This window comes from Triturus cristatus, chromosome 5_1 (assembly GCF_964204655.1).
Source record: "Triturus cristatus chromosome 5_1, aTriCri1.1, whole genome shotgun sequence".
Classification (NCBI taxonomy): Eukaryota; Metazoa; Chordata; class Amphibia; order Caudata; family Salamandridae; genus Triturus; species Triturus cristatus.
This window is the reverse complement of record NC_140587.1, coordinates 398,686,644-398,699,399: the sequence shown is the minus strand read 5'-3', so window position 1 is coordinate 398,699,399 and position 12,756 is coordinate 398,686,644. Positions and strand designations below refer to the sequence as shown.

The 12,756-nt window shown below is 44.3% G+C and overlaps 1 protein-coding gene across 2 annotated transcripts in view; it reads left to right on the top strand.

Moving 5' to 3' along the window:
• The first annotated feature begins 5,942 nt into the window (after positions 1-5,942).
• The window catches only part of RIMS2 (regulating synaptic membrane exocytosis 2), a 1,922,267-nt gene continuing 1,915,453 nt past the window's right edge, over positions 5,943-12,756 (top strand). For both annotated transcript variants that reach the window (XM_085605119.1, XM_085605120.1), the window contains exon 1: positions 5,943-6,683. In XM_085605119.1, coding sequence (XP_085461245.1) covers positions 6,244-6,683 — 440 coding nt within the window. In that variant the 5' untranslated portion in view covers positions 5,943-6,243. The remainder of the gene's footprint in view (positions 6,684-12,756) is intronic.

The following is a 12,756-nucleotide window of genomic DNA, read 5'->3' as shown; positions in this document are numbered from 1 at the left end:
TTCAAGGAGGGTGGTAAAGACATATCGGGAGTATTACACGACCAATCAAGTGAACAAAACCTAACAAACCCTTAATTTGACCCAGAACAAAGTTCTAGCCCTTCTGTTATAGAGGAATCCCCTCTGGAATCAGACTTATCTGGTCTAATTACTCCGAGTCTATTAAACATCCAACGCAGTACTGATTGCAACAACTTATGCCCAGAAATAACTGTCAAGGAGGACGATAAGAAGCTCGAACCGCAAATAAGCTCAGAGGAGATACTTACTAGTACACTACAAAAATCTCCGGATCGAGTAGTTGAACTCGAATACTCACCAGACCTTTATATGTTTAAATCCTCCAGCCTAACTAATTACAACACTCCTGTGTCCAAATCACTCCTTATCTTGCAAGAAATTCTAGAATCAGTCCTCTCCCTCTTAGGCCATATCCTGGAGAATTCAGACCAAACCCTTGACGTTCAAATAGAATACTAAAATTCCTAGTAGAAGAAAAAAGAAAAAAAGATCACACCGAGTCAACAAAAACACAAGAAAAGCCAGTAAACTCTCAAGAGGCAACAGGTAATAATAATAATATCACCAACATGCTGCAAGTCCAGGGAAAAAGCGACACCGGTACTCAAACGAAAGGTACTCAAACGAAAGGAAGACCAAATAAGGGAACTCAGAATAACCACCAGGAACCAACTATATATTCCCTAAAGAAACTCTTCAGAGAAGATACCATTGACGCCCACAACCTATATTCTATTTTCACAAACACCAAAAATAAATCATCAACGTCCGGTTCGGTGAACGACCAAGGAAAGAAGGCAAACATCATCCTAGACGGTGAACAAGCGGGAGACTCACAAGAAATCAAGAAGAACCAAGAAGGAGCTAGGAAAAAAAGAGGAAAACCGCAACGTAGAATCAAAAAGAAGAAAGCGCGTAGACTCAAATTCCAGAAAGTAATAACTTCCCCCGCATCCCAGTACGAGCACGAAGAAAGCACAAAAACACCGACTCCCACAAAGGGAACACACCGAAACGCGGCGGAAAACACAGACAATAACATTTCTCGACAATATATCACTTTAAACCCAAGAGCTGAAGAATTTCACCTCAATCTAACAACTACAGGGTCAAGGGAGCGCTTTAAAGGGCCAGTTGATCACGACAAAAAAGCCCCTCTAGGGGAAGAAACATCGTCAAAACTTTTACAAATAACAGAGCTTTTTCCTACAGACAGCATTCCACTAAATCGAGGCAGAATAGTTAACCTTCTTCAACGCATAACTCCGTTACAAACCTTAACAAGTAATGAGATCGACTTAGTAATATTCCCAGACAAAGAAAATACCAAAATAGCGGTGGTAGCATTTCGGTCACCGGTGTTACCAGGGATCATCCTAAGAGAACAGGAGACCTTACAAAAATGTGGCTATGATCTGGTCCCTACACAGGAAATCACAGTTAACCACCCGAAAAAATTGTCCAAAGGACCCTTATGGGAAAACCCTCAAATTCAATACAAAACTACCTACAACATTGAAGACTCAGAAACAAACCCAAATTCTGACCAAAAGCTAAGGATCTCAGTAAAGAACGGAGAAAGAGAAGTTTGGAGCCATGATGCAGAAGCAAAGGAAGCAGCAAAAACGTTCCAGTCATGGTCATGGATTTCAGAGTCACTTAATGGTAGGAAAAATGCGAAGTACCCGACTCAACCCGTTTAGCAATGGCCTTTCGATAAAATCCTGGAACATGGCAGGGAAAACCACAGAAAAAATGACGGAAGTCACAAAAAATCGACCGGACATACTGGCATTACAGGAAACTTGGTCCACAAAAACTTTTTACCAGGACGGATACTTCGTCTATGACACCCCTGCGCAGGAAGCTAAACGGGGACACGCTAAGGGAGGGATAGCTATCCTACTAAGGGAAGAGTATCTATGGGCTCAAGAGATCGTTGACACCAATTCTAAGCAATTCCAGTGTCTAAAAATCAGGTTGGAGATTCACTCCTCAGACCCCCAAAAAGGTTTACTACTCTTTAACGTATACGTCCCTCCCGGACCAAAGAACGATGTCCAGCTTGAGGAAACCTTTGAAACCATCCAACAAATAATCGAAGCTCAATCTTACCCGCCATTCCTGATAATGGGTGATCTCAACGGAAAAATATCAAATAACGAAATCTCCAACTGGGCGAACTGGTATAAAGATGAAGCTCTAGAAATACCGGTGCCGACATTCCCGACTAGAAGCAGGGCTGATAAAAGGGTGAAAATGCTATTAGCGTCATTTCCAATACTAAATGGAATTATTTTGAATGGGAACGTGGAAGGTGACATTCCAGCATCGCATACCAGACGGGGAAACAGTACCCTCTCAATCCTAGATTATATGATCAGTAGTATGGAGTCATTTGAGTCCGCTTCACACCTCCACATTTACTTCACTGAAGAGAGTGACCATGCAATCCTCCTATTACATACCCAATGGAAGATAAGCACCTCCTCTCCTAGTCAAATTATGTATAAACATAGCACAGTGGAGGCAAAAACAAACCAAAGGAGGCTCTACTGGAATTCATCTATGTTAGATAAAATAACTACTCTAATCGATATAAATCATCTTCTAACTATAGAATTCTCCGCTGATGTAATAACAAACTTTGAATCCATTATCGAGAACTTAAAGCAATTTTTTCGAAACAAATTGCAACAAGTCGTATCAGTAACGAATAAAAACAAAAATAAAACCTCAAATTCTGCAACTGCAAAAAGATTAAACAAACTTATCAGAGCACAATATGTGGACCGCTCAATCATAAGACAGGCAGAAATTAACAAACTGAAAAATCAACTCAAGCGAGAAAAGCGTCGCTTAAAAAGAATAACACAGGACAAAAACTGGGTCGATCTACAAATCGCGGCAAAACAGCGCAACCAATGATCATACTGGTCATTAATCGCAAAGGAAACCGGAACAAAAAAGGCCCTGCACCCCATTCCAGTTCCACCTCAAGAATGGGAAATCTACCTGACAGCTTTGTACAGAGCAAACACGAGTAATGAAGAGGCGGTAAACACCGGGAATAACAGCGAAGGAAACATCGCTCTGATCGGAACCGCCTCCCCGTTCTCAACAGAAATGCATATCCGAAAGGCGAGACCCACAGGAGCCTCCGGCCCAGACCAAATTCCAATCAAGGTCCTACAGGCAGATCACAAGGATTGGAGTAAGATGTTCTCTCCCCTTTTTAATTTCATCTTTAAAACAGGATCAGTGCCAAAATCCTGGAAGGGGAGTATCATAATACCGATCTTCAAAAAAGGGTCAAGACATCAGGCTGGCAACTATCGCCAAATAGCATTACTAGATGCTACGGGGAAAATCTTCGCCGCCGAAGTGTTGGACCAACTTAAAAATTGGGCATTTTCTCAGGATCTAATCCCCTTATATCAGGCCGGCTTCAGGCCTAACCATTCGGTTATCGATAACATCGCGATACTACAAACAATCCTCGACAAATACGTCGTAGGAAAATCCCAACCGGTATACGCAGCATTCATCGATTTTTCTACCGCATTTGACCGAGTAGACAGACCATCACTCTGGAAAAAACTGAGGAAGTTAAGATTCCCTGAACAATTATTACAAATTATAATTACACTGCACTCGCACACGTGGTGTCAAGTGCAAATGGGGAGTGAAAAGGGCCTGACCAACATAATTCCAACAGCAAATGGTCTTAAGCAGGGGTGTCTCCTAGCCCCCTTGTTATTATCACTATATCTTAGTGATTTGCCTCAGCACCTGCAACAAACGCCAAGTCTGCCTCCTAAGATCGCAGCCCAGAATATTCACGCCCTCTTATATGTAGACGATATCGTAATGTTAGATCTTACGCCCTTTGGCCTGCAAAGACTTCTAGTCACTCTGAACAAATATAGTCAGGAAAACTTCTTAATTCCGAATCTCACCAAGACAAAAATAGTCTCCTTCTCAGGAAGAAAAAGAAGCACCAAATTCTGTTGGAGACTCGGCGCTGGAACAATAGAAGAGACAGATACACATACCTGGGCAGGATTTTCACTAAGACATTAAAAAACAATTTACAGGTTAATAACCTGACTAGGAAATCCGAGGTGCATGCCGGAGCCCTTCAAAGACTATACGCGGCTTCAGGCAACAGACATTTTTCATCCCTTCTCAAAGTATATAGTACAAAGATACCTCCAGTTTTATCATTTACTTTGGAATATATTCCAATAAAACAGTGGTCATTCCTGGACCAAAAAGAAGGGAAGATACTGAGGAAAATGCTGAAGGTATCACACTCCACCCCGGTGCAAGCTCTTCGCCTCGAATTCTCTATCACGAGCTCCTACTCAAGAGCTATCGCAAACGTCATCAGGTGGGCATATAATCTGCTGCACGCAAAGGCTGGAACTCTCCGTTCACTACTCAAAATCGAGACCTTTGACTGTGACGCTCCGAAACAAGTATTCTTCAGCAACATGTCCACTGCATTTAAACTAGCTGAGATCAATGCTAACCTGTTGCTCACGTGGACTCCGTCACAACTGAAACTTTTTTTTTTTTAAATGTTTCACCCCCAGACTCAGTTATGACCTTGATTTTTCACACTGTGCGAAATTGACTCTGTATAAAAGTTTCACAGAAACAATCGCACCTAAGCAAGTGCAACAATACATATACTTCAATCTCTCGCACGGAGCAAGGAGATCAATTACCCTGTTAAGGTTCGGCATCTTACCTGTGCTAACCATAACATCAAGATGGCACCCAAACGGATCTTCATTATGTAACTTCTTCCACGGAGGGGAGCAGGATGTAGAACATCTTTTATTCATATGCCCTAACCCAAAAGTAGTGGCAGCTAAGACAAAACATCTGTATCCTATATACATTAACTGCCGTATCACCACCGTAAAGGATCTGATCACAGTATGCAAATTTCCTCCGAACGAACTAGTTTGTTATAACTTTTATAAATTTTTAAAACCTTTTTTAGCTTTGTATTAATATGAAATTCTAAAAGTATATGATACTGAATTTTATCCTATAATATTTGTGGTCCTCAGTAGAGTACCAAAACAAATAAAATAAACTTGAAACAGTCAATGAAGGGGACTACCTTGCGTGCAGATGTGCTCCTTGTGAAAGAGCAAAACAAAATCACTCAAAGTTAAGTTAGCCAGTGGCTGAAGTAAACAAACACATTGCCCATGCTGTAGCAGGGGTAAACAAAATGTGAATGACACAACCAATGGACGAAGCGATCTGGCTGAAAGCCCCTTAAGATAGGCATATTTATTATACATATAAATAATATTAGTAATAGCAAAAGGTCTTGACTAACACCTGACCTAAAAAGGGAGATGATGAACTCTCACTATATACTATTTGGACTAATTTCTTATCTTGTTCCCTGACCTCCCACCCCACTGTTTCTGCGCGCGACCACTCTCCCGCGCAGTTCTGAGTTTAGAATGTCGGGGCAGGGTCAGGTGGCGGTTGGTGGGGAAACGGCTCATCATTGTGTGTGGGAGACGTCAGGTGAACAATAATCTCGGCGTGCTCCTGACTTGTGGCTCCAGTCTTCACTGAAATGAAACTTGCATGTCAGTCTCGTCCGCGATCACACCCTCTAACTGTACCACAGAATGCCCCCTTAGATGCTGGCTACCAGCATGCACCTTCTCAAGTGCTGCTTACTAGGAGGCTGTCGCCTCTGAGCGGGCAGGAAGGGGAGGAGTGATGTACGTGCACTGCTGTGCAGCGCCCACAGCCCCATTCACCGGCAGCACCTCTCCCCGGAAATAGGCCGCGCGGGCCCCGCCCCCTCCGACCAGCTGCTCCTGACGCACGCATGCGCAGTGGCCAATCTCAGTTCACTCTGGCCCGTAGCCCTATTCCAGTGTGACGGCCGCTGGGCGCTGGGCGCACTGCACGGCCGGCCTCGCGCGGGCACAGGGGGGCATGAACAGAACGGCACGCGGCGGCTGGCACTGCCCGGGCACGGAGCTCGCCTTCTCCGCGCCGTGCGCGGCAACCTATCCAGCGAGCTCGTGCTCCACCATCCCCACTCTGCCCTGCCCGGAGCACTGACCGCGGGCTGCCCGCCCCTTGTATGTATCTGCCGCGGCCTGGCTGCGGGCGGCTGCCGGCTCTCGGCCAGTGTGTGTGCGTGTACAGTGCGCTTCTCCTGCTGCCACCATCATGTCTGCTGCTCCCGGGCCCCGGGGCGGCCCTGCTCATCTTGCTGCTGCTCAGCCTGCCGTCCAGCTCCGTTCCCAGGCACAGCTCCACTCGCAGGCACAGCCCCACTCCCAGCCCCAGCTGCACTCGCAGCCGCACACCCAGGCCCAGCTGCACACCCAGGCCCAGCTGCACGCCCAGGCACAGCTGCATTCACAGCCCCACTCGCAAGCACAGCTCCATTCACAAGCACAGCTCCACTCCCAGCCCCTCTTGCACGCTCAGCCACCTTCCCATCACTCTCAACAACAGCCTCCCCAGCAGTCGGGGAACCCCCCGCAGTCCCTGCCTCCCCCAGAGATGCCCGACCTCAGCCATCTCACCGAGGAGGAGCGCAAGATTATATTGGCTGTCATGGACCGGCAGAAAAAGGAGGAGGAGAAGGAGCAGTCCGTGCTCAAGTAAGTGATCGCTTTTATACTGGTGTTTATACTGGATGCACTCGGGCTCTCCATTAAACTCCCCTCTGGGACCTCCTGCTACTGTTCACGTCTGCCACATTAGTAGACCCCCTTACCCACATATGCTGTTGATCCTACCTGGCCTCACTCACCAGGTCTTGCTAATGTTTTCCTCTCATAAACGGCTGGTGTGTTTTCAGGTACCCATCTTCACCATGGGTTCATGTTTAGCACGGCCAACTCATTTACAAGGGCACGCTGATATTTCACGCCTCACACTCTACAGGGGCAGGTGTTTTTCATGTGCCTCGCTCTCCACGGGCTTCTGATCCTCTTTCATACAAGCAGGGTCTGGACATCTTTGCTCACCACGGGCTTCTGGTATCACATTCTTCCTTTTTGATCAGGGCCTGCTGGTCTCCCCTTCCCCTGAGCTTCAGTTGGTGTACTCTGTCACCCCTTAATCCCTACCTCCCTAAGAGTCTAGGAATGATTGGGGTCAGTAATGTGATGGTTTATTGGTATATTGTACAGTCCCTATTGAAGATAACCCTCTTCACGGATCCCATGTACTGTTCTGGCCCAGGCTTCCTATGTATCCTCTCCTGCTATGGCTGAGGCCAGAAATCCAACATGGCCGCTCGCAGGTGCCAGCCCGGCGGTGCTGCTGTCAGTGCACTTTGCTCATCCCGGTGCGCCGGCACTGTCTCCCGTAGTTCCACTCCATCTCTCCGTACGAGCCCAGCAGTAGTTGCACTGCGAGTGGGGTTGGCTTCACACGAGGCTTCCCTCTGGCCGGAGACACACCATGGGCAGTCAGTGGGTGGGTACCGAAGAGCCGCCATCTTCCCCCGCAGATGTGTGCGGGGAGCCGCTGTCTGCCCCCGACCCCGGGGGTTAGGGAGGCACGGACCTGCGGCCGTGCCGCGCGTCCCCGGCAGAGGAACAAGGCAGGGCCGGTGAACAGACTCTGGGCTCTGCAGCTTCAGCACCGCGGAGCTGTCCAGGGTGCTGCTGCCTGCAGCTGCCATCTACACACAGAACAGATGAGTCCGTAAAGTGTGCTGCCCCGCACATCCATCGTCCCTTCACTGTTTTTTCACACTTACATCCTCCAAATACAGCGCACCTGATAATTGATCAGCGTGTATGTGTAGTGGGTGCAGTTATAGGCAAATGAGTTTGTTTACGTGTGTTAGCTTGGTAGCGCATATGCTGGGTCGCTAAGAAGTAGCAAACATGGCTAATAATTAGCACATGTCTGAGTTGCTGTCTCACGAAATAGCCTGATCAAAAACATTGAAGGCCACAGTAGACACACATTCGTGCATTAGTAACTCGTACACACTCACGCTCTTTTTCGCTCTAATTTCCCCACTCTCCCCTTTCTCTTATTTTGGTATTTTTTTATTTTGTTTGCCTATTCTGTTTCCTTCTGACAACCTCCTTTCTTCATTCATCTCTACTTCTCTTTACTTTCTCCCTCTATGGCTCTTTACTTCTCCCACTCGCCCTTTTCTCTCGGTTTCTCACGTTCCCTAACGTATCTATCTATCTATCTATCTATCTATCTATCTATCTATCTATCTATCTATCTATCTATCTATCTATTTCACAACTATATTTATTTGTGTTCATGTACTTGTTCTTCGCCCCCTTGGTAGTTTCATACTTCCCTGGATATATTATGACGTGTCAGTCTTCTGGGCCACACTTGAAGTTGTGGCTGTCTACGAGTATCTGATAGTATCATATTTATAGTGTCTGCTAATTTGTATCGTATCTTTGAGAGTAGTGAAAAAATTAGAAAAGCACTCACATGTTACAGGTAAGTGTACACTTTTTAAACCCTGGTCGACGGAACTGTTATAAAGCGGCCCAGGCACTGCTGGGTAGTCACTTAAGAGTGATCAATAGTTAAGATTCTCTTTAATTGTGTTGTGGTGTTTGTTACTCTTTAATTACAGACCAGTCCACTATGTCGTAATGATGTGGCATTACGTTTCAACTTATGTCGCTCATGGCAAGCTATTATTTTGATGGGTGCAACATCTGTCATTTCCTCAAGCCCACAGCAGGTTGAATGTTAGATGGGCTAAACCAGACTTCACATAAGTGAATAGTACTAGGAGAACCTCTGCCTTGGTGTTTTCTATACTGAAGTGTATTATATTTTTGAGATGTCATTCTCTAATTTTTCAACACTTTGAACTCTTTTTGAAATATTGCAATGAAACTTCTATTCCACATCATTTACCGTTGTAGGTTTTCTCGAAGATGACATTCTTGTGTGTATTGAGTTTTTTTTATCTTGTGTTTTGATTTTGATGTTTGCTTTTTGGATGCTACACACAGCAGACTGTAGAAACCATTCTTTAGAGAGAGAATGCAGTACACTGTGGCACTTGTTGACACTTGCGTAAATTATACATAAACAAAATATTGTGTGGAATCCAGGCATGGAATATAAACCACAGTTTTTCAAGTTTATAGTCTCTTTTATTTGTTTATTATGTCCAAAACATACCAAGCCCACAGAACAAAACTAGGCAGAGATCCTTTTGTAAAAAGGAGCATTTCCAAGTCTGAAAACAAAGTAACGATTTTGTGGTCAAGTGTGCTTTTCATCTCAGAACCAAGAAACTCGAGTAAGGATCTAAGCTGACTCCTATATGTTACTCATGGTACCCTTTAGAGTGGAGCAGATAGTACAGATGTCTTCATGGGTAGCATATTTTAATAATATTCGTCTTGGATTGAACACAAAAGGACGCTAGCAGCCATCAAGTCCTGATTACAATTATAAACATGCCAATGTATGATGAACTGCTGAACCCTTCAGGCTTTCAATTGAGGTATGCTGAGCAACCCACTGTGATTCATTCCCCATCGCTTAAGGTATTCTCTGAGGGAGCCCTTTTACAAAAAGTACACATATGAAGACCGCTGCCGAGTGAACAATGTGACGTGAATGGTAGGCATGACTGAGCTAGTGTCTGTCACTGTGACAATGAAGACATAGCTGTGCTTGGCTGGATTCTGTAGGAATTGAGCCTTGATATTGACTGAAGAATTGTAGAAGTGCATGGGCTATGGCTACTATGACATCAGTCTTAGGAGACCCCATTTAAGCATTTTGTCAAACCTCCCATATTAGTGGTTCTCATCTGCCAGGCACAAATAATAATAATAATAATACAGCATTTTCTAGAGCGCGAACAGCTACCTCACAAGGAGGTGTCCCGGCGCTGCCGGTTGAATTAGCACTGCAGAGGTGTACCCAGCTGTAGCTCACTCCCCATGGCCGAGTGGCGCACAAGGCACATAGCAGCTTATGGGATCAAAAGTGAATACACCTTTAGAACTTTCAGAGTAAATTGAATGATACCTCACATATGCATAGGTCAGTTGATAGAGCGTGGGATTGGAATGATCTAGGATTCACACACCCCTGTATTCTGCAATCACTGCAGCCTGTCTGCCGTTGTTGCGACTTTCAGTGGTAACTGAAAGTAAGGCATGTTTTCATAATCCAGCATGTTGAATCGAGTCATTGATGGCAATTTTATTTTTGTGTCAACAGCAAAACTTTTAAATGCAAAACCAAACTATAATGGACAAATCTATATGACCTCAGATCTTTAGGCCTAGACTCGCAGATTTGTTGAAGCAGGCTTAACTAGTGTTGCTCACAGTGTGGTTTGTGTATGCTGTCTTTGCCTTTTTGTCTAATTGTCTTATTCTGACTTCAAAAGCTTTAGTGGCGGGTGGAGTTATTTACTATACAGGGAAATATGTGTGACTGGGGATCTAGGGTCCTGGGTGGTTGAGAGTAAGGTTTTTTGCTTTGTAAAAAAAAGTTATGTTGGAATATTGTTACCAAAAATATCGTCTGACACAAATATCGTGCTCTAAATATAGGTCACAAATATATCCTATTAGGTGTAGATTTTCAATTAATAACTCCAGTGTACCATTATTTTTGTAAACGATCTTATGGATGCTCTAAATTTGTCAGACAATATTTTGATTACGTGTATAAAGAAACTTTATTGCTTGATTAATTAAAATCTGGCCACTAGAAAAATACTTTTGAAAAAAAGGGTATAAAAATAGTCGATGATACAAAAGTTAAAATATTTGATATTACAATATTGCACAAGGCCAAAGATCCCAGATTTAAGTTTTCGCGATTTTCCAGTGACATGCATTATGTATAAAAAGGTGTGTGCTGAGGGGTGCAGAAGCTTCGTTACTAAAAAGAGAGCAATTCAATCAAAACACAGTAAAAAAAAGAAGGGCATGGCAGACGGACATGACACAAGTCCCTTGCAGTTCAACTGTCCAATCCGCTCACTTTAAGGGTCTATCTAGACGGATGGTGATCTCGGCATAAAAAAGGATATGGTCTCTGGTGTCTCCATGAAACTCAGGGCAGTGCGATGAGGTGAGCAGCCAATAGACCACACAGTGCAGTTAACAGGTTGAGTCAGAAAAAAGAATGGCGACTAACTGTTGTTTAAGAGAGAGAAACGACCCAGTGCAGTAAAAAACGGGGATATGGTTACTGGCACTCCCACTTCGTTAAAGTTTTTACCGCTCTTGTGACCAACTTGGCAAACCAGATATTAAGCGTCAGGTTCTCTGTATTCACGGCTGCTATGATGGCTTGGCGGCAGGAGTGAACACCGAGTTTATTCCATTCCCCTGGTAGCAACATCCCTCGATCGGTAATTAAGGCGGGACAAATACATGCCACATGCTCTATCGACTCCGAGGTGCACCCACCCCCCCTGCACACTGTATTTTCATTTGAGCTGCGCCAATCTGGTAGATGGTGCAAGAAAGGCCATTCACCCATCCTGAGTGCCCAAAATCTTTTTTTCCATGCTACTGCGTAGGTGCATGATAGATGTGGCACTGCGACACATGGCTTAAACCCCGATCAAACCGCCCAGGAATGTTTCCGTTTTGCCAGTTGTGCCCTGTCCGAGTGAAAAGACCAGGACCGGACTCTTTTTTTTTTATATACATTTTAAGGGCCTGCTGGGGTGGGTTAGTTCCCCAAAATTCGGTTGCATCGAGCATTTGCAATGAGTGATATTTTGATTACAATATTCCGGCACTATTTCAAGCTGTTCCTTGTTACAGAGCTTCATGGTGGTGTGCCGGTCTATTGCTTTGGAAAAGATAATAAATGTCTAAGTAAGAAATGCTTTATTCGCTTGGAGGACTGGTTTACTAATTTATTACATCACGTAAGCTCTTCTATGCTAAATGAAAACCATGTTGAGATGTTAAGAATTTGCATCAAGGCACTCATATGATGATCACCCATGTGTCTGTTTTCCCTTCCTTCATATTGCGGTTTGTCCTGGCAGGCCAGTGATCATGAAGTTTTGGTGCACATACAATTGTGAGCTTTAGGGCTTCGGAGGTGATGGCAAGAGCTTCTAGGAGTGTTCTATTCTTTTGAATACCCCAAAATATTTTTGGATGAGACACGCCTTTGCTTCCTGCCATAGGGAAAATTGGTCCAGCTTTTTGGCAGGCGAGTTTAAAGGTTTAGAGGCTCTGTCGCTCTTCAGCTAACTGCTGCAAATTGGCTCATCAGCGCTCTTCAATCCAAACTGAATATCCAATTGAAAATAAGCTGGTAAATTTATAAACAGATTAATTTTCTGTGGGAGAAATTGAGTGCAATAATGTAAAAACCTGCGAGGAAGTATTCAAAATCTACATTTAGTTTAGTGTTGTTTTACACCTCTCTATTTTTACCACTCCAGCTGCAGAATCAATTAGTTGCAAATAAGAACACTGAGTGGAGTCAGAAAAAGTACTGACGTAGAGTTTCATCAGTTATCACACTTTTCACAGCAGCCAGAGGTCTCTTTTTGTTGCATCTTCATTTTAAGGCCTCCAACACAGTATTAAAAGCTCGTTAAAGACTTCATTGCCTTTGAAACTAAAATGATCTGTGATTTGAAAAGGTATTTTGCTATCAATACCATTGCGTGTTTCAAATGTCTTTTTGTCAGCCTAGATAGCCCTTCCGCCCACCTCTGAACATCTA